The following is a 27,047-nucleotide window of genomic DNA, read 5'->3' on the forward strand; positions in this document are numbered from 1 at the left end:
CGTGTGCGCGTGTACTGGGTTCCATGTGTGCCGGGTTCTGTGTGCACATGTATTGGGGTTCTGTGAGCACTGGGTTCCGCGTGCGCATGTACTGGGGTCCTGTGCGCGCTGGGTTCCGTGTGCGTGTGTATTGGGTTCCGTGTGCGCTGGATTCCATGTGCACGTGTATTGGGGCCCTGTGCGCTGGATTCCATGTGCACATGTATTGGGGCCCTGTGCGCACTGGGTTCCGTGTGCGCGTGTACTGGGTTCCATGTGTGCCGGGTTCTGTGTGCACATGTATTGGGGTTCTGTGAGCACTGGGTTCCGCGTGCATTGGGTTCTGTGTGCACTAGGTTCCGTGTGCGTATGTACTGGGGTCCTGTGTGCGCTGGGTTCCGTGTGTATTGGGGTCCTGTGTGCACTGGGTTCCGTGTGCGCGTGTATTGGGGTTCCATGTGCGCTGGGTTCCGTGTGCACATGTATTGGGGTCCTGTGTGTGCTGAGTTCCGTGTGCTCACTGGGGTTCTGTGCGGGAGTGTCTGTTTGTATGTCAATGCTATGTGTGTGCATGCGCGTGTTGAGCGTTAGTGTGTGTGCACACGCGTGTGTGGGGCGATTGCGTGTGTGGATCTACAAGCCTGACCTTTCCCTGTTTCATTTCATTTTGCGGGTTTGTTCTTTTTTTAAACTCACCCAAAACCATGTGCAGGGGGCGGCTGGCAGCCTGCCCGCTCCATGCCCTGAGCGGCACGTCAGCGAGCTTGCGGTCCTACCAGCCCCAAGCACACAGACACTGTCCTGGCGCACGCACACAAAGCAGGGGGGAAACGGCCTCCTGGCAGGATCGGCTCAGGGAGGGCAGCGGGGGATATAAAATACAAACCACTCGGGAGACAGGAGCTCGCAAATTTGCTAAGAACCAGCAGGGCTAAAGAGCGGCTCCTGCTCAGGTCTGCCCGTGTCCCTTTCTGCTCTCTGAAGACAAGCCCGCGAGAGAGAGCGGGGGAAGCTGGGATGCTGAGATCCAAGGAAAGGGAGGAGGAAAAGACAGAGAGAGACAAGAGGAAAGAGAAAAGGTCAGAGAAAGAGAGAAAACCAGAAAGAGGGAGTCACAGAAGGAACGAGAGGGGGAGAGGAGAGAAGCCACCAGAGGACAGAAGGGGAAGTAAGAGAACGAGGAGGAGGAAATTCTGATCCATCTCTTCAGTACAAGTTAGTTGAGCAAATATAAAGACAGAATCACACTCCAGCCCCCAGTCTGGATTTCAAACTGCAGCAAATTGGGCGTATCTGGGCAAAGGCTAAACATGAACCAGGCCCTTCTCTGTCAATTGGAGAGAAAACAAAACAAAACACAAAACTCGCAAAGGGAGGAAGTGAAGAACACCCCACCCCACCCCCAAAGAAACACCCACTTTAAAAATATATATAAGAAACCGGAGACAGAGGGGAAAATCTGAAAGACAGAAAGTGTCTGGGGCAGGAACAAATGACAAGAGGGTTTGAAAAGAAGCGAGTAACTAACCCTCCGAGGGAGAGCGAGAGAACCGGCTTCCTGCCTGGGACGGTGCCCGCTGAAATTGCAGGATTATTTCCACCGCCACACAGTGAGAAAGTGCCCAGCGCTGCCGAGTTGTATGTTCTGCGGTTCACATGCCATCGGTACAAACCCCCAAAACCCAGCCGACAAAAGAAAGCGACAAACTCCAGACGGGTTCTCGGTGCCCATCAAAGCGAAAGGGAAAGGAATGAAATTGCGCTGCTTTCCCTCCCACAGCCTGAGTCCTTTCTCTTCCCGGTTTTTTTTGGGTTTTTTTTAAAGTTGCCATTTGCACAGTAGTGGGCATTTCACAGGCGTGTGCGCACAAGCACACATCCCCGTGCAAAACAGGGGGCTTTTCACCAGGGATCATGCGTATGAAGATGAGGGCAAGCTACCAACCACCAGACTCTTGAGGGTGCTGATGCCGAGGGTACATTTGCACGATAAACAACAGAGGCCAATTTGTTAATTACAGAGACAAATGTTCAAGGAGGGAATTAAAAAAAAAGAGAGAGGGAGAAAGAAACAGCTCGATCCCTTGAACAATTCAATCTCAAACCAAGCAGCAGTGATGGGGGACGGTTGTTAAGGGGGTGGGGGGTCATTGGACTTACCAGGAGTGTGAACAAAATACGCCAAGTAAAGATCCAGTTCTTTAATTGTGACTCCAATGTGGTGTGGCTGGACGCAGAGGCCGGGGTTGGAGCACTGTGGCGATTTGTACAACCGCTCCCCGTCAGTACTTTCGAGCGGGATCCCTTTGAATAAGATGACCATTACAAGATCCAGTCTCCAAACCTTGTCGGCCTGCCTCAGGCAGTCAATCCTGCGGATTTTGCCCTTCTGGTCCGGGTTGGACAGGACGCAGCAGGGCGCTTTCTTACCGGTGATGGTCAGGACAAAATCCTCCCGGAACTCGGGGCGGATGTCTTTGCGGAGTTTGGCCAGGAGCCGCGATGCCCATTTCTGCTTGATCTCCGGTTTTTCCCCCAGCAGCTCGTCCTTCACGGCGCGCTCCTCATCCTTGGACATCCGCTTCTCGTGCTTCTTGAAGTACTTTCGCTTCCGAGCTTGCAGGTTGAACCATGTGTAGGAGAAGGCGCGCACATGAGGGAGGAGAGCTTCGATGAAAGGGTGGAATTCATCCTGGAGGGGTGGTGGAAGAGGGTGAAAAGAGGGAACGAGACAAAAGAGGGGGGGAAAGGTTAGAACGAGAAAACGGAGGAATGCAATTTTTAAAAAAAACCCACAACCTTCCCGACCAGTCGCATGGGCCAATCCCGAGAACAGAGCCGGCGCGGAGAACCGAGTTCAGAGCGCGGCCGAGCCAGCCACACAACACAAGACGAGCCCGGAAGAGAATCCACCTCAGTTGGGACAGCGGTGGGTGTTCGTTTTTTAAATCTTTTCCATCTTCTGCCTTCCACCCCCCCCCAGCTGCAAATTAAGCCAAAGAAAATTCACCATCAGAACTAGAAACTCGAGATTTCGCTACTTTTTCACTAATAACCACGATAAAGTTTGCCTTGGCAAGACCGGGGTTAAAGACAAAATTGGCCCCCGACCCCATCCTTGTCTGCCCCCCCCCCATACCTCAGTTCTCGGGTTAACCTCTTTGCCAGCAGGTGTGTGTGTGTGTGCGCGGGGGGGGGTTATCTGCTCTTCCTAAAGCTGCCTCCCCCTCAAACAAAATCTGAGAAAAAGCAAAATAATTACCATTGCTCCGTCTCATTCCAGCAGAGCTAAGCACCCGATTCGGAAATTCTGGACTCACCAGAGTTGCGGGGTGAGGGGGAGGGAAAAGGAGGTGGGGGCTGTGAGATGGAGGGGGAGGAGGCGACAAGGAGGAGGGAAGGTAGAAATTTTCAAGGGAGGAGGAAGGGAGGGGAGAGTGGGGGGCTCGGTTGGTTGAGTTCTCGGGGCGGAGGGACAGAAATACAGGAAGGAAGGAGGCTGACGATGGAGGTGTGGGACACAGCGCGTGATGGATCCAGCCCCCCAATAATCTACCGGAGAAACCACCCCGCCCCCCCGCGGCAGCTCCAAAATAAAGAAATCAGAAATTCACACAACGGCCCCCATAGAAAAAAAATGAAACAAACAAACAGAGGAAGGAAGGAAGAAAAGAGCCCATGGAGAGGGAGAGGAGTGGCGGGAGGGGGGGGGGGGTTCGGCGCTGCCAAAGGCGCAGAGGCCAGGTTCGCTGTCGGTCCCTCTGCCCAGGCGGAGGGCGAACGCAGGCCTAGGGGAAGGGACGGGCGCCGGGCTGGAATCGACTGCGCTCGGCCGCTGGCAAAACCCAAAGTGCTCAGGCTTTTGGGCTGGGTTTTGGTTTGGTTTTGGGGGGGTTTGTTGTTGTTTTCCTCCCTTCCCCCCCCCTTTTTTTTCCCTTTTTCCTCCTAAACTCTCTCGCTCGCTCCTTTCATGCTCGGTCCCCAACCATTTGCCTGCGCCAATGCCAGCAGAAGGGGGGGGACAGACAGAGCGAAAGAGAGAGGCAGGATCCACGTATTTGGCAAGGAGACACATTTCCAGCCCAGCCAATGGCTGCATCAAAGCGAAAGGGAGGCGGGGGGTGGGGGGGATCGGCGGAGCAGAAACTGGGGGGGTTGTATTGAGGGGGGGCCGGTGGCACAGAGAGACTGTGCAGTTAAGAGACTGAAAACAATTTGCCAAATCGACAAGTTTATATCTAATGAAGAAGCAAAGTCCAGCCGCGATTGGGTTTTTTTCTCGGGCGGTGGATATTTGGCGTGCGGAAGCCTGGCAGAATATTGCTAAATAAATAAAAAACTCTGTTCTTCGCTGCCCCCCCACCCCCACCCCGACAACCAAAAAAAAAAGGCAGTCCCACAAGGCCTTGGAAAAAGCAGCTGTTCTCTCTTTCCGTGTCTCTCAGTCCCGCATTCTCTCTCTCCGTCTATTTATAAAAAAGGACAGAAGAAGATTTCGTTCCAAATCTGCCCCCCCCCCCACCACACACACAAGGTTCGGATTAAAGCCACGGATACTTTTTTCTAAGCAGCGGAATCGTCAATTTCAAACCCGCCCATCCAAACCGCACATAAAAACACCATCACGTTAAAGATTTTTTGCATCCTAACCGAGGGCCCAATCCGACAGTCGCTGAGGGTTTTCTGCGGGCACCCGGTCGGGCTCTCTCCCCTGCCAAGCTGGACGATTACTTTTTCCAAACAAAAAAAATTCAGATGCCGACTGACTTAACTCCTTCCCCCGACCCCAGCGTGTAAAGACACTAGCACGGGTGGCAAAGTGACTCGCCAGTATAACACACAGACCAGTTCCCTAAAGGGGCCGATTAACTTTTTAAAAAAATCCTATGAAGCAAAAAAACCCTTGGGGGAGACGGGGGGTGTGTGTGTGTGCAAAGTTCCGACATTTTTAAAGTCCCCTCCAATGCCAGGCTAGTCCCTTCTAACGACGATCCCTCCCGACGTCGCCTCTTTCCGAGGCAGGACTATTTATTGTCTGTGTTGCACGCTCAGCTGCATCGAGTGGAAAAGCCGCCTGTGAAAGCCGGAGAAGGTGAGGGGAGAAAGGGCACCCGGGAAAGCCGAGGAAAGGGGGATGAGAGAGGAGGAATGGGAGAAAAGAAGGGGGAGGGGAGGGAAGGGAAAGAAGCAGCCGGAGGAGGGGGTTGAAAAGAGAAAAGAAACAGGAAGATTGAGAAAGTGGAGGAGAGAAGACGACACCCGAGGTGGGGGGAGAGAGAGGAGAGAAAATTAAAAGAAACAAATGGGAGGAAGAGAGAAAAAATTGCCCCGAGTTTCGGTCCTTTCTGGCTGCGCCCCCGGGCAGCACCCGGCTAGAAATCCAGGCGCTGGGGGGGCGCAGGGCAGAGGCGCCGCTAGCTGAAATGGCAGCTCTTTGATCCAAACGGGGGGGCTCCGTCCCAACCTCCCAATGCTCCCCCCCCGTCTACCCATCCAGGCACTTACACGGCCGCCGTCGCCGTAGTACCGCAGCATCCCTACCCCACGGAGAGCCCTCCGCCCGCGCCCGCTGGCCTGGCAGAGCTCCGGTGACAGGTACAGCGGGCCCGGCACACTGGCTAACCCGCCGCGGCTCTAGCCCGACGCCCGCAGGCAGGCCCAGGCCCTGCTGCCAGCTTGCCAGCTCCCGAGCAGGCTGCCAAGGAAGCGAGAGCAGGGATTGTGGGGGAGGGACGAGGTGGGGGGCGACGGCTGTCATTTCCCCGTCTCCCCCCCGCCCCCAATCCCAAACCGAGCCGCAGCCCCGCAGAGCCGGGTACAGCACTCCCCGGCTCCAAGCCTTCCCTTGCACCCCCCCGCCCCCAATCCCAAACCGAGCCGCAGCCCCGCAGAGCCGGGTACGGCACTCCCCGGCTCCAAGCCTTCCCTTGCACCCCCCCGCCCCCAATCCCAAACCGAGCCGCAGCCCGGCAGAGCCGGGTACGGCACTCCCCGGCTCCAAGCCTTCCCTTGCACCCCCCCGCCCCCAATCCCAAACCGAGCCGCAGCCCCGCAGCCCCGGGTACGGCACTCCCCGGCTCCAAGCCTTCCCTTGCACCCCCCCGCCCCCAATCCCAAACCGAGCCGCAGCCCCGCAGAGCCGGGTACGGCACTCCCCGGCTCCAAGCCTTCCCTTGCACACAACGCACAAGGAAGCCCAAATACGCTGTTTGCTAGGGGAGCAATTCAGGCCTCCCTGCGCTTCCACCTGTGGCCAGGCCCTGGCCTGGGGGGCAGCCCCACGGGGAGCCAGACAAAGGTGTCTTGTCCCCTTCCCGCCCTCCTGCTTGGTCGGGGGGAGCCAAAGGTGGGGGTACAAAATACCTGCGCCTGCCTCCTCTCCTCCACCGGAGAGATGGTGCGGGGGGGGGGGATGGAGGCTGAGTCCGGGGGGGGGGGGGAGTGTGGAAGTTACAAAGAAAGGGGAGAGCGAAGAAAGAAAGAAAAAAGTGAAAGCGAAAGAGGAAGAAGGAAAAAAAAGAACGAAGGATTTTCTCCAGGAAGAAACTATTCCGAGTTCAAGTCGCCAGGTTTTAGACCCTACTCCAGAGCCCTCACTTACGGCAGGGGATTTACTGGGCCCTAGCTGCTCGGGGGGGGGGGGGGGATGGTTTCCATAAGGAAAATACAACAATAGTTTCCATGTAAAACACCCTCCCAGAGTCCATGTGTAATGAACGCCCAGTCCAGTGTAACAGCGCCCGGCAAACGGGAGCCGGCCCGGCTTTGTGGGGGAACATCGGATAGAATTTAAACAGCCGGGGGCGGGGGGGAAGAGAAAGCAGGGGCCAAAGGAGAAAAATGGAAATAAAAAGTGGGGGGAACAGAGAGAAGGAGAAACCCAGGGGCTGACAAAGCAAATGGAACAGAAACCAATGGAGAGAAGACGAGAAAGTGGCAAGGGAGGAGGAGAAACGGAACGGAGAACCCAGAGCAAAGCTGGAGAGACAAGGAGAAATGAAGAGGCTTTTCCTAAGGGCGCTCACCCGCCTCCAGCCAGCCGCCCGCTCCGCTGGGCTCCCGCTCAGAGCGCCCTCGGGAATGGGCCGGGGCGGGCATCGGTTGGCATCTGTGGGGCTGGCCTGGGGCCACCCTTGTGAGTTAAAAACAATAAAATAAAGGGACTCGGGTATGTGACAGCCCCAATCCGCCGTGCCACGGGAAGCGGCCCGCTCGGCGCAGAGCCTCCTGTCGTTCCACGGGCAAACGCCACCACCGCTGGGCTGTCGGGTGCCTTCTCCTCCACGCCGATGGCTGCCGTATCTCAGCCCGTCCTGCCGGGCCCTGCAGTGCTCCCGTGTCTAACAGGGGTGGGTTCCGCTCAGTAAAATACCCCCGCGGACGGCAGTAACAACCTGGAACACGGCAGCACCGTTACTGGACTCTCTTAAGGGAGGGTGGCAGAGGAGAGAGGGCAGAGATACTGGCCTGGGTGCCAACCCACTGAGGGTCCCCAATCTGAGCACAACCCCCACCCCCATCTATGGGGCAACTCCCCAAACCTCTGCCAGGCAGCGCTGGGCCCAAGGGGAGGCTGTCTTTCCATTGGGTGGACGAGGCACCCCCGGGCTGGGGAGGGGTCAATACCCCGACGCCAGGCAGCGCTGTGCCCACGGGGAGGCTGTCTCTCCGTTGGGTGGACGAGGCACCCCCGGGCTGGGGAGGGGTCAATACCCCGACGCCAGGCAGCGCTGTGCCCACGGGGAGGCTGTCTTTCCGTTGGGTACGGACGAGGCACCCCCGGGCTGGGGAGGGGTCAATACCCCGACGCCAGGCAGCGCTGTGCCCACGGGGAGGCTGTCTTTCCGTTGGGTGCGGACGAGGCACCCCCGGGCTGGGGAGGGGTCTATACCCCGACGCCAGGCAGCGCTGTGCCCACGGGGAGGCTGTCTCTCCGTTGGGTGCGGACGAGGCACCCCCGGGCTGGGGAGGGGTCAATACCCCGACGCCAGGCAGCGCTGTGCCCAAGGGGAGGCTGTCTTTCCGTTGGGTGCAGACGAGGCACCCCCGGGCTGGGGAGGGGTCAATACCCCGACGCCAGGCAGCGGTCGGTGCGGCAGGCCGGGGGTTCGGTCTTGCTGGGTTCTGGGCCCTGGCACCCGCAGCCGGTAGCGACAGCCGCATAGAGGGCGGATTATTAGAAATGCTTCTCTCAGAGAAAGAAAGAAGTAGAGCAGAAGAGGCTAGAAAAGGCGGCCGGCCTGGCAGAGGGATTTCCCGGGGAAGAGAAGGCCTGGGACGGAGGCAGAGAGGAAGAAAGGATGAGGGGGAAAGGAAGGCCAAGATCCAGCCAGGGAAAATAACCCGACTGCAGGCCCCGAGCTGGCCGTGGGACGTCCCACCCAGCGGGGGATGCGCCCTGGTCCCCCAACATGCAGACACATTCGGGGGGGGGGGACTTGCATTTCCTTCTCTGCCGCCCCCCAGCTAAGCTCACCCCGCGCGCCCCACCCCTGCGGAATGTGGCATCTTTGTACTAAATTGGATTGTTTTCAATTCACCTCCCCAAAGAGGGGGTCATTTTTAACCCCCCCCCCTCCCCGGCCGGGTTACAGCCAGCAAACTCCCGACTCCTGCTTCTTCCCAGCGGGGGGGGGGTTCTCCCAGGCCTGGGAGATAGTTTATGAGTTTTAATAACTCCAAGTCAAACTTTCCGACTCCCGATCTTATCTCCCCCGCCCCCGGCACACACACGCTTTTCATTTTGGGTCTCTCTCTTTTTCAGCAGCGGCATGTCAAGCTTTCTCGGCGTTGCCATAGAAACAGTCACTGGCACCCTGGCAAACTATTGCCCCGGTGAATGAATAGCACATAAATTTCGTCTCTCTGCAGGGCGAGCAAGGCCTGCGCCGCCCTGGCCTGCGGCTTCCACTTGCACCGATGGGGGGACTTTTAAGAAACTGGGGCCAAACTTTTTGCGGGGGGTGGGGGGGGGCCTTGACTGATAAACTAACCGAGGGGGGTTATTCCTGCTCAGTTCTGCAGCAGCAGGACATCTGCCCCTTACGTACCGGGGAGGTAGTTCAGAGGGATTCTGCCCATCTCTTCTACCACGGCTCAGGGGGCTCAGAGCTCGAATTATTCTGCCCCCTGTCCCCGCCCCGCATACACCCAGAAGAACACGTCTGTTTCTCGACAGCCTGAGCCAGAGCTGGCTGTGAGGAGAGCTTCTTTCTTTCTTTCTTTCTTTCTTTCTTTCTTTCTTTCTTTCTTTCTTTCTTTCTTTCTGTCAGGGTCTCTCCCCGTTTGCGTAGCAGACCCAATGCTGTTCAAAAGCCAGAGTCCAGTTCCAACCCTTCCAAATGAGGCGTCCGGAGTTTGTCTGCCCCATAGCGCTATAGCTCTAGGAAACCCCACGCATGCAAATCTGCCGCCGTGTAATAATGATATCGCTCTGTTTTCTCTCCGCATTCTTCTGCTCCAACACAAAGTGTTTGCTTGGTACGATTTTCCCTCTCTGACCCGATTTAGTCCGCACAAGAGAAAACTGTGCAGCAGACTCAATGTCCTAACGAACTTGAGTTAATTAATGCTAAGAAAGAAAGAGGCTCCCCTCAGACACTTGAATCATGGTTCACTAGCCCTTTCAGTTTTCTATTTGCAAAAAAAAGGAGCCCGCATTCAAATATTTTTTCATGTCTGAGCAGAGAACACAAACAACGCCGAGAGCTGGAGAAAGGGAAATAAAGTAGTTGCCCAGGATGCAGAGCCTGGATTTGGGCAGGGAGAGCCGCACATATAACGAGAGAGAAAAGGGCTGATTTGCAGTGGATTTAATTTTTTTTTTTTTTTGCTGGGCAACTGTTGGCAACAGCAAAACGCAGCCGCCAGAGCAGAGGCGAAAGAGCAGCGGGTCCCACTGCCCTGTTTGCTAGCAACTTTCACAAATTAATAAATGATTTTAACACCAAGCCAAGTGCTTGGAGGCAAACGCAGGGAAGAAGCTGGAGCTCTGGCAATAGAACTGCACCCGAGAAGAGTTAAAAACCCACCGGATTTGTGAGGGAGAGGAACAGCTGGAGTTCGGATGGCCACAGGCTGGCCCCGATCCTGCTTTCCTCGCTTTCAGTGCAGGATCTGGGAGCCCCGCTAACAAGCAGGAGTGCCTTGTACCCGTCCGCTCTGGGGGCTCAGTTCCACACATGTGCACACACGAGTGAGCCTGCTTCTGGCTACCCCTGCGTCCACCAGGATAACTCCCCAGACGCTGAGGGAATGGCCTGGTAACAGGGAAATCGGAGGTTTCGAATCCCCAGTTAAATCGACGCTGCGCCAGCAGCACAGAACGGAAGCAGGGAAGCGAGGACTCAGGCCCAGCCAGAAGCCAGAGCAGCTGAAGTTTCCCCTGGCACCGGCAATGCTCACGCCGCTTCCCCTATTTAAACGCCGGTTGCCTCTCTAACGATTACAGTGGCAAGAACTGCAGCGAAGGATCCGGACTCCCCCCGAAATAAGCCGACTGTCCCCCTGTCGGTCCCGACGGGTCTCGCTGGTTCGGATTCAGCCCACCCCGTACGGATCCCCGCAGGGCCCGAAGCCCCAAGGACGAGGGGTCTGAGTAGGAAGTTTGGCCACGGGAAGCCCTGCTCAGGTGACCCGCGGAAATGAGTTCGCCCGTCTCATCGCCCGCCCCCCGTTCCAAACGACTGTACCGGGCGTGGAGGGGTCGAGCGCTAGCTGAACATTAGCACCGGCGTTATATTCTCAGAGGTTCCTTTGGTGCCGATAAGGAAAGCGCCGAGGAGCTTGGTGCAATCGGTCGGGGGCAGGCCAGGGCGGAGGAGGGGATCTGGGGGGCTGCAGGCCGGGATGGGGGGGCACTGGCAGAGCTGGCAAAGCAGGGACTGATGCGGGCCAGGATTGAAGGGGGGCCGGGATGGTGTGTGTGGGGGGGGACTGAAGGCCAGGATTGAGGGGCAGCGGCATTGCTGGAGGGGGCAGCCCAGCACTGGAACAGCAACGGGAGCTTGCGGGTCGGGACTGAGCTGGTGTGGGGAGCCCAGCGCTGGCAGAGCTGGGGGAGGCACTAACGGTACCTGGCTCTTGTTGGCTCTGTCTGCCCTTTGTTTCCACAAGCTCCAATTCCCTTGTGCCGGGGGGGGGGGGCACCACTGCCAGTAAAACACCTCCTGAGCCAGCTCGACGTCTAGCGACAAAATAAGTTTTTATTTCTGTACAAACGAAGCAAAGGAACCGCTTGGCAAGTGGAAACTCACAACCACCAAAGGGGGAAAAAGGAATTTCATTAAAAGGAAAACATCTGACAGAACTAGAACAGGAAAGCAAATCTCTCCTTGCTGGGGCGCAGGTGGTGAGATCTGGGCCAGCACCATTTTTTTGGGGGTGGGGGGCAGGGGGGTTCTTTTGGAAATGCAACAGCATTTCACTATCTCTTTTTGCTGTGTGCAGGAAAATCCTTGAGGCGGATCTCTCCTACCCCACCGATGCAAGGAGGGGAACCTTTTCCAGGGACGCTGGTGTAAATCCAGCCAAACCCGACACCGGATTTACACCAATTCTCTTTCCTTTCCAGCCGCTCTCGACTTGCCATCAGATTATTTTTTCTGATAAAAATACCCAGCGGGAGGGAAATATTCCAACTCCCCCCAAAGCCAGTGAAAAGGCTCCTGTCGATTTCCGAAATGGAACAAAGGGAGAAATTCTGGAGTCTCTTTGATGGAAGGACAGAGTCTCATTTATAGATATATATATTCATTTCCAAAAATATTCTTTAAAACCAACCACCAAATCTGCACCCTTGCTCCCACGACAGGGAATGAGAATACGGAGAGACCCCGGTGATAGCAGGATCAGACCCATTTTAATGAAATAAAACTGGGCCTTTCCGCTCCCCTTTTTCCTAACAAGATTCTCAGTTCACCCCACACACACCTGCCCTGGCTCCCCAAAGCCGGGACTGGAGCAGCACCAGAACCGTACAAAAGGCAGGGAAGGTATGAAGCCGATTTGACGAGATATTATGCAAATAAGAACAGATCATGCGACAGATCCTGGGTCAGATTAATCGAGGTTCAGATAAGCACAGGGAGAAGGTTCCCGGATCACTTTAACGGTGGTGGAGAAGGTGGTTTGTGAGCTGCAGGAAAAGGTGGGGGGTGGTTACAGGTTTCCGGGGGGTAAATACAGAGCGAGATTTTTGCTGCAGTTTAGGCGCCCCTTAAAAACCAATGTTGAAAGGCAGCGCCCGGCGCAGGGAACGCAGCCCGGGGGCTGGCCAGCCGCCCTGACACACTTCAGGGGCTTTTCATTTAATATTCTGCCCGTGTAGCCCATTAAAACCAAAAAGTCAGGGGCCGCGGGTAAAACCTGACTGCCCATCCCGTGCGTCAGGCCGTCTGCGGCCCGCAGCTAGAAGCCAATTCGCATCTGAACGGGGAGGATGGTGAGAGGCTGGCGGAGGAGGACGCCTGGAGTTACTTGCATTTGCCGGTTTGCTGGGTTTGTAACTCAGGCAGCAATAAAATGAAGAAGGGGGAAGGGGGGGGCTCACTCCTAAAAGAGGCGAGGACAATACATGCCACGGGAAAGAGCGGGGCCAATTTACTCCTCACACTTTAATTATCCCCATCTTGAACATTTCTTTAAAAGAAAAGAAAAATCTATTCTAGCTCTTACAAAAAGCCCCCAAATCATCGCAGACTTTCCCCGCCAGGCAGAGCCCAGTGCCTGACGCGAAAGGGAGGGGAAGAAAATCTCGCTTTTCACCGAAAACCACATTTGGATTCAAATGAGAATAATTCCCTCCCCTCCGGCACCGCGGTGGGGGCTGCAGGCCCGAGCCACGGCTGCGACGTTACTCCCACAAGGAGGCCTGTCGGGAGTAACGTGTAAACGTTTGCCCGGGATCGGGCCCTACCTACGGCCGGTGCCAAGTCTGGCTCTTGTCGTTGGCGGAATCAGGAGGAGTTTTGCCACCGATTGGAATGGATGCAGGATTGGGCCCCCATAGGTACATTTCATGCTTTTATTCTGACCCCCTTATTCCCAGAGGCCAACAGGAGCTGAAGCAATTGTTGTTTTAAGCAGAGGTTTGCAGCAGACAGGCCGGGACGTGGGCCTATGGAAATCAGGGCTGGGACACGGGGCCTGAAACTAAAAAGGGAAAAGTGCCTGTCTCAGGGCTGCGACCGGACCCAGCGGAGCGAGGCCCCCACCCCGCTGGTACTGGGCAGCAGGCTGAGCGGAGCCGAGCTCCTCGGAAGCTGCCTTAGCTTCCCAAAGAGGTATTTCCCCAGCCCTCCCCTCAGCCACGCCTGCCCCCTAACGTAAAGCAGCTGTTTACCCCCCCCCCCCCCGCCCAACAACCTGTGCAATTCTCTCTGCAGAGGGAAAACGGCTCAGATCCTCCCAGGGGAGTTAGGCACCTAAACAGCTTGGCGGGTCTGCGCCAAAGTTCTTAGAAGCCCTCGGAGACCCCGAAGGCTCCACGGGTGACTGGCTTGTAAAGGCTGATCCAGGGGGATTACCTGGGCTGGGCAGGTTCACATCACTTTAAAGGTCTTATGGGAGGTTCTCAGCAACCTACTGACTTGTAACCACCCAATAAACCGAGCCCTTGAATCACCCTTTGCGAACTCTTCCGAAACGGCCTTCTTCTAAACCAGGACTGCAAAACCAAACCACGGGCCGGACTCTGCCCAGTCCGAAAGCCAGGCCTGCCTTCCCGCACGCACACAGGCTTCACGCCGGGCAAGTGCAAAGAGGCTGTGGCACCGGAGCCTGCAGGGTGGAAGAAGCTAGGAGGCAGCTCTTTGAAAGAACCTGGAGGATTTAGGAGCTGAAAGTCAATGGGATTTCAGTCTCTAAGTCCCTCGGGTCCAGACTCTCATCCGTGGAAGTCAGGGCCCAGAGATCTTTGGGGATTTGACACGAGTAGCCCGGCACCCCTGCACTCCACCGGGCGTCCGAGAACACTCCACACTGACCCAGCTGGTATTTTTACAGTCAGTCTGAGCCGTCTCCTTGCGAGTGGCATTCCCTCAGTGGGAGTTCTGCTTAACAAAATAAAGCCAGTGACACATATAAGACCCCCGGCTTTTATAGTAACTCCCATCCGGCGTTTCGCCACGTTTCTCCAGCAGGAACAGGGCACGAGACTCTGCTCTCTGCTTTTCCAGAGGTACGTCTGGAGGGACGGCAACAGGATTGCTCGAGACTTGCTGCCGTGCGGCTAAAATCAGAATCTGGCCCTTTGTTCTGCTAAAACAAAACGTCCTGAAACTCAACCTCGCTGAGCTACACCCGCGCACAGACCCACAGCCCAGCCTAGGGGAACGAAGCCACATCCACTGACCAGAAGTCATGGACCCGACCCCACGGCCACAACCCCACACTAGGAAACGTTCCTCGCGGGACCTGTTCCACTGAGAGTCCTTCTCGGTGAAACGATTCTTGGCCTTAAGCACACAGCAGGCCCAGGCCCCGTGGCTGCAATTCGCACACTGCAAAGGGAGGGGAGGAATCGGACGCAGCCCCTAACACTTGGCAGCAAGAGTGAAATTGCAGGTTATAAACTAGGGGGGGATTTCACGCAATCATTTCCACCCCCATTAAAGATCAATCCGTGGTTCTGCTCCTCTCTGGGTGGCTACACGGCCAGCACACGGCCCATCTTCCCGCACAGAACCAAAGATGGCCAGTGCTTAACGTGTGCCAGGGCTGAGCCCCGGCACCTCTTTCATTACAAAGGAAGCACTGCTCTGGGTCCCTGCAACCCAAAGCCAGGAAGCTCTAGAGAAGTAACGTATCGATGATGTGCTTTGGTGGGGCGGGAGGAGTGATTTTAATAAGGACAAAACAATTCAATTATTGGAGGGTGACTTAGGAAGAATGAAAGACAGAACGAACAAAAGGATGAGTGTGAAAGAAGAACGAAATGATGAGAGAGAGAAAGCGAGCTAAAATGCCTCGCATTCTCCTCCCCTTTGGGGACCGGGTTAGGTTAACGTGCACAGCTGCAAAATCCCTTTTCCAGCCCCGGGACTTTAACAAAATCATGAGCAGAAACAACCAGAGCATCGGCCTGTGGCTGCTGAACGTGCTCCAGAAAGGACCCACGGTAGCCGCTGGACAAGCGAGAAGGGGATTGGGCCCAGTGCTTGTCCGATCCAATAGGGTTGGGCTCCAATCAGCTCGGAGCCTGGGGGGGGTCGCCCCATGGTGCCGGGGGGGGGGTACAAAAGCCCCACTGGGATTGTGTACAGATTGGCCGCGGAAGGAGAAGACTCGGGCGCAAATGAGCGGGAGGAGGGAGAAGAACGAAAAGAACGCGGGAGAAGGAAAGAGAAAGGGAGGGGCCAGGCTCTCGAGAGAGACCCGCACCCACTGAAAGGGTTAAAAGCAGAGCAGGGGGCACCAGGCTGGCGGGAGACAGGAGAGGGGACCTTCCCCTTGGCAGCCTGCCGCATGCCCGCGCTGGGCCGCACGCTGCCCGCTCTCTCGCCAGCCCGTGGCCAGGGCCAGGCTCCCACCTCCTCTACTTTATGGAGCAAAATCTCGCGGCTGCTGCCTTGGCTCCAAAGGGCCCCCCCGCGCCGAGGGCAGGAATGCGACAATCGCACAAGGCAGGACCCCAGGAGCAGAGCTCACTGTGGCTTTACATCTCTGCTGCAGACCCTGCGGTTCCCCCATGGCACTGGGACCCCCCCCACCCACCTCATCTCTCTCTCTTTCACATCCGCCCAGCCCCATGGGCGATGCCTGCAGCACCTCATCTAGCAGGGATCCCCGATTCCCCTGTATCAACCCTAACCTGCCTCCCCCCAGAGAGTAATTATGTGTGTTTAATGAAATCCTCCCGTCCGCCTGCTTTAGGGCTCTGCTCAACACCTAGAACCTAGGCCAGCAGGTTCCTGCCTGGAAAACGTTCTCCCTCCCGCCACCACCAGAGCCAAAAGATCTGAGCACTCGAACGCCAATGAGACCCGTAAACAAGAGAGGTGACTTTGGTTGGGCGGGGGGGGGGGGGTTAAAGTTCTTTGTCATTTTCTTTGCTCGTGTTAAAAAAACCCGCAGCTTGTGTCACACTCTCCGCACAGAGAAAACGAGGGGAAGTTAGAGGAGAAAAGGGAAAGAGAGAGAGAGAAAGAGGCAGATCAGCAGCTAGTGTAAATCAGCAGCCAAGGGGGCCAGCTTCCCACCTGGTGTAAACCCAGAGATCCCTGTCAGCGCCACACACGTTTCCAGGAGCTGGCACAGAGCGAGAGAACAAACCTGCAGCTGCAAAGGCTCCAAATGGCGACAATTTTTGCAAGTAGAAACACCTATTGAGCCATCACAAACGCCCATCTCGAGGTGCCATCCACATACGCCACTAGAACAATGAGGAGTCTGGTGGCACCCCACCCCGCTGATACTACAAGCCACCAGCTCACCCTAAAACGCTGCAAACGCAACGATAAGGGAAGTGCAGACACTACAAACCCAACTGTACAGAGGACTCCATTTGCCATTTTATTTCTGAGCCTTGCATTAAGTAGGGCCTGCGTTTTCTAACCACTATCCTTTCTGTATTGTGCGTTCTTAGCCACCGGACATGCACGGGGGGGCTAAAGCTTCCAGAAATCGGTGCCCACTAGCTGCCAGGATCCCCAGGAAGGGATCTCACATCAACAGAACAAGTGCTTGGCACGTATGGAAAATGAGACCCCTCTCCCGGACTCTGCAACGTAACTTCAGTCATTCATTGTTAACACCCCTTGCATATATGAACTATACCTACATATATACAGATTATATCCAGTGTACACACCCCGGTCGATTGACAGATACATACTGATCAATTGATTCACACACCCTCATCAGTACACACACACACGATTGATACACACACTATGATCATCTGATACACACACACACACACACACGTTTCTGTCTCTGCATCTCTTTCCACTGCAGCATTAAACGGATCCCAGAGCAAATTTGTGAGATCTGCAGCTATTTTTTTTTCCGGGGGTGCAAAAGAGACCCAGGCCATCAGTTCCCGGGACCAAGCAACACTGACTTCATGCCAATGGGCGACACGCGGGAGGTGAATTATCCCGATTTTAAAAAAGGCAACTTCCCATTTCTTCTCTCTCACATAGCGGGATCAAAGCAGCCCAAACCCATGGATCTGTGGGGTGGGAGTCTCTGGGCTTTGGAAGGAACATTCAGATTGGCAAGTGAACGAGGACAGGCTGATTCCAAACTAGCCACCAGTGCATCCCGGGAGCGAGATGAATTGGTCCGAATGCTCCCCCGGGCCTAATTAAACGAGCAGGTAACATGGCCGCGCACACAAGCCCACAGAAAGGGGGAATCCTGAACAGTGCTGAGTCCCTGCAAAGCTCAGATTTCAATGGCAGCCCCGTTTCAGAGCAAGCCCTTGCTGTTATTTGTCGAGGCCCAACAGCTCGCTGGGCTCGGCGCCCGCCACAAAGGTCTCATCTGCTGCAGGTTTTCCTTCCAAACCCCCCCACCCCCCCCATGGCTAGCACCACTGGCAGCTGGGGCAGGAAATGTGGGGGGTGGGCACAGCTCCCTCTGGCTTCAGCTGGAACTGGGGGTGCTCAGGAGCTCCAGAACCCAGGCCCGCGGTGCTTCACGTCTAGCCGCCCTCCCCAATTCAACGGCCACTTCTGGTAGAAACAAAGCCAGAGCCGAGCCCCGGCCCTTGGCCCACCCCCCAGCCCCTCCTCTCTGGAGCAACCCTTATTTTTAAGCGCTCTCACAAGTCCTAAAGCTTCGGGAAGCAATCAGGGTTTGCCTGCCCAGGCTCGCATCCGGGCAGCGCAGGGCGAGGTTACCAAGGCCCCAAGAGCTCAGCTCTGAACTAAGGGAGTGATTAGTCCAGACTGTTCCGTCCCCGGCAGCTCCCTTTGGGACCCTCGGGGCTGGGTTTTCTCAGGAGCGCACACCCCGCTTCGGAAAGGCTCGGCTAGCCACTGGGAGCTGAGACCAGAATGCTTTCCACAGATAGCTGGGGGCAAGATTTCCAAACTGCCTGGGAGATTCAGGCACAGCTTTGTTTGTCAGTTCCTAAATCCCTCAGGCAATTTGGAAAATCTGCCCCTCAAAGGCATTTTAAACATAATCGCTAATACAGGCACTGGATCCTGGACTCAGATCGGCTCAGGTAAACCCTATTTCTCCACCAGACAATGCAGTGAGAGGCATCGGGACGAGAACCTAAACTGAGGAGCTGGAGAACAACAGACACTGATGCCGCTAATGTCACTGCCTCCTCATGCAAGGCCTGGTCAGTTGCACTTTTGCTGCTGGTCAGTTTCAGTGCCAGGTGTGTCTTTCTGTCCTTCCTCCCCCCCCGCCCGCCAACCCATTTCTAGGACAGCCACACCTCAGAGCCCAGGTTCTCCTGCATTAGCCCGACACGGCAAGCGGAGTTATGTGAACATCGGATTTTGACATTCACTGAGAAGGCTGAAAAATCGAACTGAAATTAATCCCTCCCTCCCCCCGAACGGAACATTTCAATTAGAGCTTTTTAAAAAAAGAAAAATAGTGCTTCTTAACAATGAAATGGAAGGAAATTGCAAACTGAGAAACTGAAACATTTTGGCTTTTTCAGCATGTTTGTCGCGGGGGGGGGGGGTGACACAAAAAGAAAGGCAAAACCCATGTGAATTTGTGCCAAATCTGCATTTTTCAAAGGGGGAAAAAAAGTTTTGGCCAAAACATTTCTCCTGCCTCTAATTGCAAGATCTGGACTTTGCAAATGCTGCAGGGGAATGTTGAAAATCACACACACACGCACACGCACCATTTGTCTCCAGAAAACAATCAAATCAAATCTCTTTTCACTTCAATTCTATCACAAAAATCTTGATATCACTTTTTCTTATTATTAATAAATTCGGGGCCTTGATTAGCCAGCTGGGCGCGTGCGCGCACACACACACACACACACACACACGGGAACACACGCACACACACACACACATGCACACACACACACACGGGAACACACGCACACACACACACACACACACACACACAAAAACGGGAACACACACACACACGCGGGAAGGAAATGTGCTCTCTGTTTGTCAGGCCTGCAAAGAGGATGCTTCTGCTTCCTCTTCAGCGCAGAAGCAGGTAGGAGCTGGAGGAAGCGGAGAGAGGAAAAGCAGGGCTGCCGACTGGCCTGGGCTGGAAGGGCGACCCGCCCAGCTTCCTTCTCCGACCCATGCTGGGAGGGTGAGAAGAAGCTGCAGTGCCCAGGATACTGGCCCTGCTCCACGGGAACAAAGGGGGCCAGCTCCCAAACTCTGCAGAGACTCTGGCCCCTCTCAGCCGGGTCGGAAAAGGGGGGAATCAAACCCTGCATTGGGGGTGACCTGGGCCAAGGAAGGGGAGGTTTGGGGGAAGGCAGTCAGCAGCTGCTACAGCTCTGCCCCACTGAGGGCCAGGGATCCGCCCCACAGCCAGGGCTGCCACTGGTTCCCCTGATCAGCTCCCCGCTCACCCACCCAGACTGCAGCAGACGAAGGCAACTCGGAGGGCAGAGGGGGGGTATCTGGGGACCGCTAGCTGAACAGACCTTGCTCTCAGGAACTGGGACAGTCGCTACAGGGCACCAGCTCTGGGCTCCCCACCACCTAGAAACCCCTTCCCCGGCCGGCCGAGGGATAACACAGCGCAGAGCGCGAGGGAGACGTCGCTGAATAGGCACATTTCAAGCTCTAACCTGCCAAACTGATCCATTCTAATTTTCCTCTTTCGCTCCTTGCCCCGCCCGCACCGTGTGCGCTGGTCAGCCCGTCCGCCCGTCTCTCCAGCTTCACCCAGGGAAGGCCGGGAAGGGATCTAAACCACAGCCTGCCCCTGTGCGGGATCGCCCGGCCAGCCCAGGGGCAGGGGGACGGGAAGGGCTCTTGGGTGGAATGGATCAGAGGCTGGACCCTCAGCAATCCTGCCGTTCTTGAGCCCCATGGCGCTCAGCGGCTGCCTGGCCCCTCGGAAGCTTCCCAGCTGATGGCCGGAGGGAGCATGGGGATGAGGACGGAGGAGCCGGCTCAGGACCCAAGCCAGTGGCTCCGGAGCCTCGGCACAGCACTGCCAGCCTCAGGCCTTCCAAAATCGTGGGGCCAGGCCTCCGAAACGTCCCGAGAGTGGCAGAGTTCTCCGCTGGCTTTGGGATCTCAGAGGGGTCGTACTCCCAAGCTTTGCTCCTCAACCAACTTCCCTCCCCTCCCGCAGAGGAAGCTGAAGAACTGGCCTATTGCCATGACTCCCCGAGCCAGGTTTTGAAGGAAAACACCATGTCGTGCGAGACTCACTATCCAGTCACAAGAGTCAGAGCGAGGTGGTGGGGGCATTAGAGACTCGGGACACTCGCTAGGGTCAGGGCTGAGCTCAGGCACCAGGAATAAGCTCGCGCTTTTCAGCGGGAGATCTCAACGCCCTTGACAAAGGCTGGTAGGATCAGGATCCTCCTTTTACAGATGGGGAAACTGAGGCGTGGGGAAGGGAAGCGAGTTGCCCAGGTCACCCAGCAGAGCCAGGTGTAGAACCCAGAACCTCCATTCACTAGACCACGCTGCCTCCCTACAGAGTGCAGGGCGGGGCGGGGCGGGGCGAACTGCCAGACCCGCTCACCGGTAGGTTACAGGAGGAATTAAACCCGGATCTCTCAGGTCCCAAGGCAGAGCCATAACCGCAAATCCAGCCTACCTCGCTGCTCTGTACCCACCCTAACCTCCTCCCCGCCCCCCGCTCTGGGGGGAAATCAGGCCTCCGCTTGGTGCCCCTTTGCCTCTCGTTAAAGAAAGGGAGGCCGGCTTCTGTGTTTCCCTCTAAGTTCAGAGGAAAATCAGAGAGTGCATCTTTCCTAGCTCTGTAACCACAAAACACAAGTTTCCACAGGGCAGGTTTGGGTAGGAGCCAAGATGTCCTTAAATAACATTTTAAATCACTTTGCAAACTTTGTTTTGTTCAAAAGTAACATGCAGGAAAGGCACCGGGGGAAATGAACAACAGCAGACTGGTCCTCCAGCTGCCCTGGCCCCCCCGTCCCCCCCCCCCCGTTCCTAGCTCAGATCCACCCCGCCAAACGCACACATCTACCTCTACTGCTATCAGTGGGAGCCCGTCCGAGTGGGACTGTGTGCAGCTGTGTGACTCGACATAGTGGTGGGTGCGAAAACGCAAATATTTGTGCCTGATTGTGTGTGACTGGGCATGCGAGTGTCACTGTGCTCAACTGTGTGTGTGAATGGATTGTGCACGATGACGTGTGCGTGCGAGAGCCAGTGTGCCCCTGCGACAGTGCCTGTGACAGCGCATGTGAGAGCAAGTGTGACCGTGCGATAGTGCCCGTGCTGGTGCAAGTAAGAGTGAGCGTGACCATGCGATAGTGCCCATGATGGTGCATGTGAGAGCGAGTGTGACCGTGTGTTAGTGCCCAGGACAGTGTATGCCCACGACAGCATGTGCATGAGCCAGTGTGACCGTGCAATAGTGGCCATGATGGTGCGTGGGAGAGCGAGTGTGACCATGCAATAGTGGCCATGATGGTGCATGGGAGAGCGAGTGTGACCGTGCAATAGTGGCCATGATGGTGCGTGGGAGAGTGAGTGTGACCATGCAATAGTGGCCATGATGGTGCATGGGAGAGCAAGTGTGACCGTGCGATAGTGCCCATGATGGTGCATGGGAGAGCAAGTGTGACCGTGCGATAGTGGCCATGATGGTGCGTGGGAGTATGACCGTGGTGTGATGCTGCATGCGAGCGACTGTGCCCGTGTCTGATTGTGCCGCGTCTGATGGGGTGTGTGCCGGAGAGGGGAGGGGGTCTCTGTTCTCCCCTCGCCAGGCATGAAGGCAGCCCCAGCTGTTCCACTGTAGGAGAGGGCGCCCCCACCTGGCCACTCTTCACCCCCTCCCGTTAAATCCCAGCCCTGGTCGCTAACCCGTGTCACCCGAGGATGGCTCCCATCCGACTGCAGCACTAGGAACAGACGCTGCTCGCAGGTACAACCGAGCGACTCTGCATCAAATCCAGCCCGGCCGCTCCAGGTTCACACCCAGTTCCAGACTCGCACCACTAGACCCCACTCCTCCCCCAGAACCGGATCGGAAGGGGAGTCCCAGCTCTGCCCCCTGTCCCACGCCCCCGGCAGGGCGGGACGAAACGAAGCCTGGACAGGTCTGAAGGGGAAAAGTGACTTGCACAAAGCCCACCTCATTGCTGGAAGCACAGCACAAAACGCTGCTCCAGCCCCACCCCCCATTCCTCCCTCCCCCCAACAGTGCTGCGAGGGCCCAGCCGGGGACCGGAAGCTCCAGGGGGAAGGTTAGTCGTGGGGTGCCACTGGCCTAGGCAGAAGGTAGGTTGCCCAGACACCACGGCCAGACCAGGGAGAGACGCAGCCCCTTGGCTAAGCAGACAGTTTGGTGCCAGCTCCCCGGATTTCCCCGGGTCCCCACCTACTCCCGCTCGACCACACACCTGGCCTCCCATTCGAGTCTGGAACAAACACAGAAACTGGGCACGTGTGGCCTGGTTAAAATCTCCACTGAGGGGGGTCCGGACTGAACCCCTGGATTCTAAACTGCCCCAAACTTGGGCTCGGGCTCTGGCCTATCACCACAGCGCTGATCCGACGTTCTTTGCTTCCCTGCCTGAATCACAAAAGTAAAGCAGAGCTCGCTCCAGGCGTTCGCACTAACTGCTCCATGCACCAGGGCCGTGCCCTGGACCTGTCGCACCTCCGGTAACACCTGCTTTGCACACAGCACAGAAAGCATCACACATTGTCGCCATTATTTGTTGTCTCTGCTCAGGAAGATCTTAGGGTTGGGACAGCAGGGGGCTTGTGGGTCAAGATTATGGGGCATCTGCAGAGCGGGATGGAGAGGGGCAGGGCTGGGTCTGGGGCTCAGGATTGAGGGGCGTCGGCAAAGAGGAGTGAACGAGCCACTAGACAATTACCCGGTGCCCGGCACTAGCTGGCGCTGTGCGTCTCGCTTTCAGAAGGCGCTTTAAAAAAATAAATACAAGGGAAAAAAATTCACCTACAATTTTGCATAGTAACTTTAAAAAAAATGAACCCATCAAAGAAAAGGCTGAAAAATGAAGCCAGGCTTCAAGCCGCGGGTTGGGACAGAGATGCCAAATCAACCGAGTAAAAAAAGACGCCGCTCTGGAAGGGGGCAGATTTCTAGAAGGGGGAAGCGGAGGGGGATAAAGAAGTCCAGCCATTTCGGAAATCGAAGGCAAATGGCTTTTCCATCTCGCCGTGGGCGGACCCTCCCCGCGCGCTCACGCCCGCGCTCACAAACACACGAGAAGGTCATTGTGAGAACGTCTCGGAAAAAGCCAGCCAAGAGATCCCAAATTTCGAGGCTGCGAGAGCCTGGCTTTCGTCCGGTTTATTGCAAAATGGAAACTGACATGGTTCAGTGGGGAGCCCACAAGGGGCCTCTCCCCTCCAGCCCTCCGGGCCGGGGGGGAAAGTGGCGGCCGCTCTCCCCGACGAGGTGCCAACCCCCTTCGTGCCATTGTTCCCGGGGGCGGAGGAGGCTGGGAGAATCCGGGGTGACGGGAGACGGGTACCGGGACATCTCATCAAGCCAGGAAGAATGATTCATTTGGTTGCAATTAAGGCTAATGCTGACACCGGTACGGGCCAACCGGTGAGCTCAGCTGGCCGGCTGTGCCAAACAAAAGTAAAAATAACCCCGGCGTGTGCCGGGCCGAGCCGTGGGCGGCGGGGGAGCTAAATAAAGCTTTCCCCAGGTTCGGGAAGTGCCAGTCCCAGGAACGGGCCCGCAGCGAGACAGCAGCTAAACCCCGTTTGATTGTACTCAGCGGGAGGCACCCCGGGTCTCAGTTCAGTCGCCCGGCAATGGCGGGGCTGGCAGGGGGGGGGCTGGTTTGCATATGCAAATCCAGCTGCTCTGAATTGCTCCCGGGGTGGTGGTCAGGAGAGCGCGAGCCTGACTCTGCAGCCTGTGGGGAGGGCAGCCCCGTAGAGATGCAGGCGCCCTGCTCCTCTGGCTGCGTCGTTCTTTCCCCACCCTGGGAGCTGGAGCCCCCTCCGCAGAGCTGGGAGCCCCCCTTTAAATCGTCTCCCGCCATCACCCGAAGAGGGTCAGCTTGAACCAGGGCAGCGCTAACGCGAGGTCACTGCCGGATCGGATGAGCCTGGTGCTCCTCCGCCTGCCCGGCCCTCTGGCCGTGGGTCGTGCTGGGGCCTAGCCAGGCCTGGCAGGAGGCAACCGCGCGAGGCCCCAGAGGTGCAAACTTAGGCGCTCTGAGGGGCCGAGGGAGCTGAGCCCTGCAGGGGTTTGCATGCCACAGCGGCACCGAAAGCTGAGATGTGGGGGCCACCGTAGCAGCGCTGTGGGCCTGTCGCTAGTGAAAACCAGAGCAGACAGTCTCAGGGCACCACCTGGGGGGAAGGGATCCTCGTTTTACAAAGGGGAAACGAGGCAGGACAGAGCACCCTTTCCCCGCTCACGCAGCCAGTCAAGTGGGGCTAGAACCAGCTCTTCCTCGGGCAGCTGTGGCCACGTGTTGCTCGCCACAGGAGAACGGACACCGGGTCTGCTGCCCCCCAGCCGAACGCTGAGAATACGGGTTAAGTGGCTGGCCGGGGCCTTGAGCTCAGGGGATCTTGTAGCTCGTTAAGCCAGGGAGCGGGCGAGCTCGTTAGTATTCCTGGGCAGAGACACGCCGGACTCCTCTCGGGTGTGCAGTGGGGCAGAGGCCCATTGGGGAGATGCTGAGCTGGCTGGTGGCCTGGGCAGGGTCCCATTGGCTACTGAATCCTTCTCCGGAGCAGGACTTGGCATCACCTGCAAACACCATTAGCGCCCGTCACAGAGGGGGAAACTGAGGCAGAAGGCTTGACACAGCAAGCCACGGGCAGCGCCAGGCCGAGAACCCAGGAGTCCTGGTTCTCAGCATCCCCCCCCGCTCTAAGCACCGGTTCGGGGAACAGGCCACTAGACCAGTGGCTCAGATGTTCTGCTATCAGGCCCCTCATTTATTAAAGCAACTGCTCCCAGGGCCCCCACCCCCGTCCCATGCACTGGAGGCAACAGCCACGTCTATGGGCCCCAGAGCACACGTCCGGTCACACCAGCCGCCGCCTGGACGCACATTGCGGAGGCGCTTGTGTCCCTGCTCTGAGCTGAGCTGGCCCACGGGGCCTCCCGGGAGCAGAGTGGGTCCCCCTGGACTCTCTTCCAGAGGCCCCGTCCCCCATTCTGTCTCTCCCTCTGCCCCAGCCTGTCCTCCCTCTCAGTCTGCCTGATCTCGTCCCCTCACCTGCCCCCCAAGGCCCCGGCCTGAGGCCATCGGTCAGGGGCTCCCCCTGCCAACAGAACAGGCGTCACTGCAGGCCGCCCCTTCGGCCCCTGCTGGGTGTGGGAGGGAAACTGGGACAGGAACAGGCCACTCCACGGGGGAGGGGGGGACCCAGGGGGGTCCCAGCCAGCTCCTGCCTTCACTCTGTGTCCACAGATGCTCATAGCATGAGACAGTCAGTGCTAGACCCCACCCCGTCCCCAAAGCAGGAATGCAGCCCAGGAGTCCTGGCTCCCAGCCCTCGCGGCCGTCACCCACTAGACTCCACTCCCCTTCCAGGGCTGGGGACAGAGTCCAGGAATCCTGGCTCCCAGCCCCCCCCAACCGCTAGACCCCACTCCCCTCCCAGAGCTGGGATAGAACCCAGGAGTCCGGCTCCCTGTGCCTCCGCTGTAACCACCAGCCTGTTCCTCTCTTGCAATTAAACCTCCTCCAGGGCTGTTGATCAGATTCACACTTAAATCTACCAGCCCTTCAAGCCCAGCTCTGAGCTAAGGCAGGCCGAAGCGAGGGAACGCAGACAGCTCCCAGCTCAGCATCTGGGGCCCTTTCTTCCAATTCACACTCCGCTGCAGACCAGGCACAAAACCCCCAACCCACAGCCAGGCCCCCGCCCCCGGCTCCCCCACTCCCTGCGGCGAGGCATATGTCAGCCAGGTGAGCTGCGTTATTTACAAGCCAGCCAGATCGGGAAGGGGCCTCTGACTCTTAAAATACCTGGTCTCCCTCCAAACCTCAGGCAGCGCAAACCGACCAGCGCCCCCGCGTGAAAAATGCAAGGTTCGGCGGGAGAGAAATGTTCAACCGCACAACGCCTGGGAGGTACAAGGAATAGGAAACCGCAGGCAGACGTGGAATCTGAAACAATTCAGAGGGAGAGAGGCTGCCGGCGTGAATCACAGCTCGCAGGGCTGGCTGAAAGGACGGCGGAGTTTCACGCGGTTCTTCGGCCAACGCCCAGAAACTCACTTTTCCTCCACAGATCTCCAAATGCTTCCCAAAGGGGCGCAGGATCACCCTCCCCATTTCACAGATGAGGAAACTGAGGCACGAGGCGGGGACGAGACACTGCCCAGGTCCCCCAGCGGCAGAGCAGAGAATTGAATCCAGGTCTCCTGAGTGCCCGTGCAGTGCTCTACCCACTAGGCCTCTCTCCCATACAAACACATGGTGTACGTAAGTTCACCAAGTACTGAAATGCAGCCAGCTCTGGGGAGGGACAAAAGCAGCTGTCTGCCTCATTTACTGCCACGGCCACGCTGCCTCTCCTTATAGCTGCCAGATTTTTTTTTCCTTGCGAAGTCGTGGCTGCTGGGTTCGCCAGGAGCCGGGCAAAATGGGGTTGACGGTTGAACCGAAAAGCCAGGCTGAGTTTCAGGCAGTGGAGGGGGACTCGGAGACCCAACTGAAGGGTCTGGAGAAGGGGTCCGGATCCCAAGGAACCCAAACACTGGGGAAAAGTGCAAGTCCAGAGGGGAATTTTGCCTGGCCCCAAATCAGACTTTGGGAAAGCCAAATCTAGCTGAGGCACTTGTCTGGCCCCGTCATTGAGGCGACTCATAACCTCCCAGGCAAGGCAGGATCTCATTTTATAGAGGGGGAAACTGAGGCACAGAGAGACAAAGGCCCAAAGGTACGTCAGCTCCTAACTGCCTCTGGGCCTGAGTGACTCTCCCCAAGGAGCCTGCGATTC

General features: G+C 57.0%; 1 protein-coding gene across 9 annotated transcripts in view; it reads right to left on the bottom strand.

Moving 5' to 3' along the window:
• NFIX (nuclear factor I X) overlaps window positions 1–27,047 on the bottom strand; it is a 227,001-nt gene that overhangs the window by 85,816 nt on the left and 114,138 nt on the right. For 7 of the 9 annotated variants that reach the window (XM_044994894.1, XM_044994889.1, XM_044994888.1 and 4 more), the window contains one exon: window positions 2,140–2,671. In XM_044994894.1, the coding sequence (XP_044850829.1) occupies window positions 2,140–2,557 (418 nt within the window). In that variant the 5' untranslated portion in view covers window positions 2,558–2,671. Of the gene's footprint in view, window positions 1–2,139; window positions 2,672–3,241; window positions 3,581–27,047 lie in introns of those variants that run through there. The other 2 variants (XM_044994891.1, XM_044994893.1) reach the window with 2 other exon arrangements.

Source organism: Mauremys mutica, chromosome 20 (assembly GCF_020497125.1).
Source record: "Mauremys mutica isolate MM-2020 ecotype Southern chromosome 20, ASM2049712v1, whole genome shotgun sequence".
NCBI classification, from domain to species: Eukaryota; Metazoa; Chordata; order Testudines; family Geoemydidae; genus Mauremys; species Mauremys mutica.